Here is a 6553-nt window from a genome sequence, read left to right on the forward strand (position 1 = left end):
AACTTCGTGGAGCATTGGCTCGGTCTGAAATACAAATGGTGAGGGCATGTGAAATGAGAAATGCCTTAGAGCTTGACACGAGTGCTAAGGAGAGTTAAGATATAAAAATGAGAGAAAAAGAGAAATAACGATTTACTCTTGCATGGTTGTCATTGGTTGTTTGTGTACCCTTGTGGGGATTTCTTTCCAATTACTTGTTTACTCCCTTGCCCTTTATTTGCGACTGTTGCTTGGGCAAGGTTGAGAGTTACAATTGTGGATCGGGTTGCGCGCCGCAACAGTTATCGATGTAATTGTGGATCGGGTTGCACGCCGCAACAGCGTTATATGTGGATCGGGTTGCACGCCGCAACAGTGTTATATGTGGATCGGGTTGCACGCCGCAACAGTGTTATAATTGTGGATCGGGTTGCACGCCGCAACAGTTATTGATGCAAATGTGTTTAGTGTCGGTATTAGTTTCTTGTTCGCTTTAAATTGTAAGTTGCACCTAGATTGATTACTTCGGATTTACTGTTACTGTTGTTATCCCTCCCCACAGCATGTTTCCCCTTCCCATGTTTCTAGTTGTTTGGTATCTTGTTTCCGTTGTATATTTATAACTGCACAGGTTTATGTGGTGTCCAGTCTAGCCTCGTCACTACCTCGCCGGGGTTAGGCTAGACACTTACCAGCATATGGGGTCGGTTGTGCTGATGCTACACTCTGTGCATTTTTGCACAGGTCCAGGTTTTGAGCAGCAACAGCAGCATTAGCACGGGGGCGCACCTTCAGTCCAGAGAGAGACCCGAGGTAGCTTGCAGGCGTCCGCAGGCCTGGCGTCTCCCTTCTATCTTTACATTTTGACTGTCATCTCATTGTACCCGAGATAAACAGATTATGTTTCTTTCAGACCTTGTATGTAGAACTCCTTAGATGTTCGTGAGTATGTGACTCCAGTCCCGGGGTAGAGATATATGTGTGGAACTTCTGTATTATTGATCATCTATCTACATTTAAGTCTTCCGCTTATGATTTTAATTCAGTCGCCTTTATTTAATGCCGTAAATTGTCAAATGGGAACAGGTGCTTAATGAATTTGTTAATTAAGTTGGCTTGCCTAGCTCCGTTAGTAGGCGCCATCACGACTCCCGATGGTGGAAAATCCGGGTCGTGACATCTTTAAAATTAGTTCCTAAACATATGAGTATAATTGCACTTACCCTTATTATTTTATAAATGACAAATCTTAATTATAATGTGTGAGGGTTGTTCTAATGATAAAGTTCTTTCACTTCTATTCAATAGGTTTAGTGTTTCAATCACCAAAAAGAGAAAAATAGTGGATAATCACTGTTTCGATTATAGGTCAACTAGTATTTCGTATAGAGGAGAAGGCATATAATAACAACAAAAAACAATATTTCCAATATAATTTATTTTTTTACATGAGAAAGTTTCTTTCACCTACAATATTATGTTGGTCGACAAAAACTGACACCACTCCATCAACTGGTTTTTCACTCTCAATAACCACAACATTACTTGATACATTTGTTACAGCATGTGCAGGAAATCCAGCAACCCCTCCTCTAGAATAAAATGAGTATTGTACATGATTTATCTTATTAGGAAATACAAGAACTGATGAAAAATCAGCTACCCAACTCGTTCCATTTCCAGCAACAGTCAATTTTCCAGCAGTTGACCTCAAGCTCATACCATTCACATTATTTTGGTCAATCACAACTTGATCAATATCAGTAAACTGTCCATCCAAATTCAATATTGGTGTCATTTTTGAAGGGTTTCCACTAAACATGTTGTTAATGACATTTAGTCCGAAAATTCGACCGTTAATCGCTTTCAAGACAACGTTACCATCTCCAAGAAAATACCCATTTGAGATGTGAACTAAAAAAGGGTCCTCAATGACTATAGAGTTATAGTCAAGATAACAATTATCTATCCTATTTTGGGATGCTTTAACTAAAATCCCAACCCCACCAAAATATGTTGCCTTATTGTAACAATGTACCCCTGTGACTATATTAGCCTCACCCCGAAGTACAATTCCAATTGCTGATGAGAAGATAGTAACATCAGTAATGGCATTGTCATTGCTAGCAAGATCAATAGCTATGCCTGAGAAATCCCTCTCACCTCTATCGCCGCCAATAGTAGGATGTTGCCCTAGGAAAGTGTCTGATATAAAAGTCTCGTGGCCTCTCTGAACGAGAACTCCTTCCGTACTAAAGTGAACGAAAAAGCAACTCGTTATACGAATTCTAGCTGAGTCAATGACATATAGACCTCCTCCTCGATACCCTGAGTCGAAGAGGATGTCCCGGAACGTAATGCCCTCGTAGCGAATCGCGAAGTTTTGGTCCCGCCTATCGAAAATGTTACCATGGTGGGGAATGTAGTCTTTCTCAAGCTTGGGAGAATCTTGTGACCATAGCTCAATTAGATGCCTATCTCCTGGAAATGTGTCGGATGCTCTTATTGTTCCTCCTTTTACCTGAAATTAAATATTAAAGCAATTCACCAATCACAGTGTAAATGTTTTGGTATTAAGAAACACAACCGTGAAAAGATAAATATATGGGGCAAGAAAGGGGGGAAAACAACATCATATTGTTTTTCAGGTTATTGGAAGAGTAAACAGGGGAAAGAAACAATGGATCCTAAAAATATGGACCATTATTTTGGGCTTGAGCATGAAATGTAGTAAAATAGCACGATCTAGCCAATTTTCGGACTGGTCATTCAAAAATAACCAGCGTTTACCAAGTCAATGAAAAATAGCCACTATTTTGCTGCAACAGAGACCGGTCCAGCATAATATACTGGAGTTCGATGCACCTGTGTATGAACTTCCAGCATATTATACTGGACCGGTATACTTTGCTGGAACTCCAGTATATTATGCTAGAGTTCTAGTGTACTTATGCTGGAACTCCATCATATTATGCTGGATTTCCAGCATACGTATCCTGGAACTCCAGTATAATATGCTGGAGTTCAAGTATACTTATGCTGGAACTCTAGCATAATATACTGGCGTATTTTCCGGGTTTTGAACAGTGTTTTCGCTCAGATTTATCTTTACATGAAAAGTGGCTAGATTTCGATTACTTTTGAAACTGGGCTATTTTTGAACGACCACTAGTAAATCTGGTTATTTTTGAATTTCTTCCTGAAATGTATCGGGAGTACTAGCCCAATGGGTTTGGAAACTAAGGTATTCCTTTGCCTTTGCTTAGCAATAGTAGCCACCAGTCTATTAAAATTAATATGAAAAGACCGTGTTACCCTTTCTTCTATCTCTTTCATGTTAGGAAGAAGAACTGTGCTGCCGTCTGTGAGACGGCGACTGCCGCGGACTCCGTAACTTATCAGTAACTTATTCTGTTCATCACTATCGCACTCTATATCATCCTCATCCTTTGTATTCTCAGAATCATCATTAGACAAATTATCTTGGGACACTAGATCGTCGTCACTTGTATTTTTATCGAACTAGTAATGAAAAGGTTATGTAGATTTCTCTTATCAATGTTGCATCCGAGTCGAATATGACATCAATCTTATATGTAAATTGCAATTATTATTATTATTATTAATTTTTTTTTGTGAAAAGCTACAAATAACGTTTGGTTTTCTGCTACGTTATGGATCCTGAACTTACAGTTACAAGTTCAAAAGTTAAGGACACTTGATCCTGAACTTCGAGTTCCAAGTTCAAAAGTTAACGACACTTGGTCCTGAACTTAGAACTACAAGTTCAAAAATTAAGGACACTTGGTTCTGAACTTAGACTAACAAGCTCAAACGTTAAGGACAATAGGTCCTGAACTTACAGTTACAAGTTCAAAAGTTAAGGACAATAGGTCCTGAAGTCCTGAACTTAGACTAACAAGCTGAAAATTTAAGGACAATAGGTCCTGAACTTAGACTAACAAGCTCAAAAGTTACGGACACTTGGTCCTGAACTTACAGTTACAAGTTCAAAAGTTAAGGACACTTGGTCAAAACTTTTATGACGTTATTGTCAAAACTTTTATATATCATATGTGTACTATTACATAAGCTATTCAGCAGATATAAGTTTTCAGTAGCATAACGGGCATAAACCTATATGCAATGGAAGATCAATTTTAACTTAGTCTATTATATATATGGTGACACTAACATACATAAGAAATAATGAACTTGACAACAAACATGTATGGTAAAAGGCCATTTGGTATTAAAGTATTTAAGTATTCTTCTTGGTAGTATTGTTGGTATCATCTTCTTCTGTGTCAAAACTGAAAAATATTTTATTTTACCATAAAAGTTAGTATTTAACCTTTTATTTAGTTGATCAACATATTCATTTCTGCTAGCTAAGATAGTTCTTTCATTTATATCATGTAATTTGCACAAATTGCGTTAATCTAATAATGAAAACATTTTCCTTATTAAATGCACATTTATTACCATTGGGGTTGATAACCAAGTGTTCTAGAAGAACCAAATCATCTTTTATTGGATGCTAGCTCTTCTTCTTTCTGACATGAAGCAAGAAGTCAGTGAATGTTGGATCTGTTCTTACTTTTATATTTCTTGTCATTTGAATATTTTTCATTTGATTTCATTAGTATAATTTTGGCAAGCTAGCTTTTACCGTTTCTGCTTTGGTCAATTTTGGAACTACTGATCGTACTTGACAAAAATCACCTCCCAAACTATTACTTTTCTACCAAACGGTTCATCGATATCCAATATATCTCTAAACTCTGGGTGATTGTTTCAATCATTTGACGCGTAGCCAAAAGCGCTCCATCCCACATTATCACTTTTGCTTTCCTTATAAATTTAGTATTATTGATCTGATTTTATATATTTGTGATGATAATTTCAGTTATTTGAAGAGGTATATCAAATCTAAAGTGAGTTGTACAACCTCATAATAAAACTGTTGCTGGTACACCACTTGTTCTTATTGGTAACAATACCATTCCTCTTGATCTGACATTTGCAAATAATGCATGACATAGCAATATCATTTCGATTCCACCGGAGGCATCTACAAAGGATAATCCCACTATACCAGAGTCGATTTTTTATAATATGGTCTTGAAAGCTTATTCTTGTTCATGATTTAGCTTTGATTGTGCTTCCACAAACACTTGTATGGCCTTCTTAATATTATATTTTTTTCAACTTGAAAAATAATTTTACTCATATAATAAATTTAAAAAATAATTTAATTGGATTCTCTTGCTNGTACCGAGTCCTGAAGGCAGTCTTCGGGATATCTGGCTCCCGAATCTTCAACTGATGGTAACCAGAGCGCAAGTCAATCTTAGAAAACACTTGTGCGCCCTGAAGCTGGTCAAACAGATCATCTGTACGAGGCAGAGGATAACGGTTCTTCACTGTAACCTTGTTCAACTGGCGGTAGTCAATACACATGCGCATAGAACCATCCTTTTTCTTCACAAACAAAATAGGAGCACCCCACCGTGAAACACATGGCCGAATAAAACCCTTACCAAGCAATTCCTGTAACTGATCCTTCAACTCCTTCAACTCAGGAGGAGCCATACGATACGGAGGAATGGAAATGGGCTGAGTGCCCAGCAACAGATCAACGCCAAAATCAATGTCTCTATGGGCGGCATGCCCGGAAGGTCAGCTGGAAACACATCGGGATAATCCCGTACCACTGGAACTGAGTCAACAGAAGGGGTATCAACACTGACATCTCTCACATAAGCTAAATACGCGGCACACCGCTTCTCAACCATACGCTGAGCTTTAAGAAAAGAGATAACTGTACTGGGAGTGTGATCTAAAGTACCACTCCACTCAATACGCGGAATACCTGGCATAGCCAGCGTCACGGTCTTGGCGTGACAATCAAGAATAGCAAAATGGGGTGACAACCAGTCCATGCCCAAAATAATGTCAAAATCCACCATGCCGAGTAATAATAAGTCTGCACTGGTCTCAAAACCACGAATAGTAACCAAACATGACCGATAAACGCGGTCCACAACAAGAGAATCACCCATAGGAGTAGAAACAAAAACGGGGGCACTCAAAGAATCCCGAGGCACACCCAAATGAGGAGCAGAATAAGAAGACACATAAGAGTAAGTAGAGCCCGGATCGAATAGAACCGATGCCTCTCTATGACAAACCAGAATAATACCTTTGATGACGGAGTCAGAGGCAACAACCTCGGTACGAGCAGGAATAGCATAATATCTGGCCCGACCCCTCTCTCGAGGGCGACCTCTATCTCCCCGACCTCCGCCCCTAGCCGGCTGGGCAGGTGGGGTAGCAGCTGGAGCTGTGACTATGGCCTGGGAACTCCGAGGAGCATGCTGTGGCTGAGAAGTCTGTGGGGGCGCGCTCCTCCCAAGTCTGGGGCAATCCCTCACCAAGTGACGTGTATCACCACACTCGTAACAAGCTCTGGGAGGACACGGTGCATGTGAATGACTAGGGCCAGGTCTGCTGGACTGACCTCTGGAAGCACCCCGCGCAGGAGGCGCGCTAGAAGCTGGAGGTGCATAAT

At 39.7% G+C, this 6553-nt stretch overlaps 1 protein-coding gene across 1 annotated transcript; it reads right to left on the bottom strand.

Annotated features, from left to right (window-relative positions):
* Positions 1-1383: 1383 nt before the first annotated feature.
* On the bottom strand, positions 1384-4817 carry LOC109212673 (polygalacturonase QRT3-like). Its single transcript, XM_019376343.1, has 3 exons — positions 4728-4817; positions 3295-3501; positions 1384-2500 (listed from the first exon to the last, which is right to left on the bottom strand). Exons 1-3 carry the CDS (start codon positions 4815-4817, stop codon positions 1424-1426), a joined length of 1374 nt encoding a protein of 457 aa, XP_019231888.1. The 3' UTR covers positions 1384-1423.
* Between the last annotated feature and the right edge of the window lie 1736 nt (positions 4818-6553).

Source organism: Nicotiana attenuata, unplaced genomic scaffold (genome assembly GCF_001879085.1).
Source record: "Nicotiana attenuata strain UT unplaced genomic scaffold, NIATTr2, whole genome shotgun sequence".
Taxonomy (NCBI): Eukaryota; Viridiplantae; Streptophyta; class Magnoliopsida; order Solanales; family Solanaceae; genus Nicotiana; species Nicotiana attenuata.

Excerpts from the sequence above, each read along its gene's own strand:
- LOC109212673 (XM_019376343.1), bottom strand. The coding sequence starts at position 4,817 with ATGTGGGATGGAGCGCTTTTGGCTACGCGTCAAATGATTGAAACAATC. Across the intron at positions 3,502-4,727 it reads GGATATCGATGAACCGTTTG|TTCGATAAAAATACAAGTGA; the intron begins GTAGAAAAGTAA and ends TTTCATTACTAG. Across the intron at positions 2,501-3,294 it reads TGAAAGAGATAGAAGAAAGG|GTAAAAGGAGGAACAATAAG; the intron begins GTAACACGGTCT and ends ATTTAATTTCAG.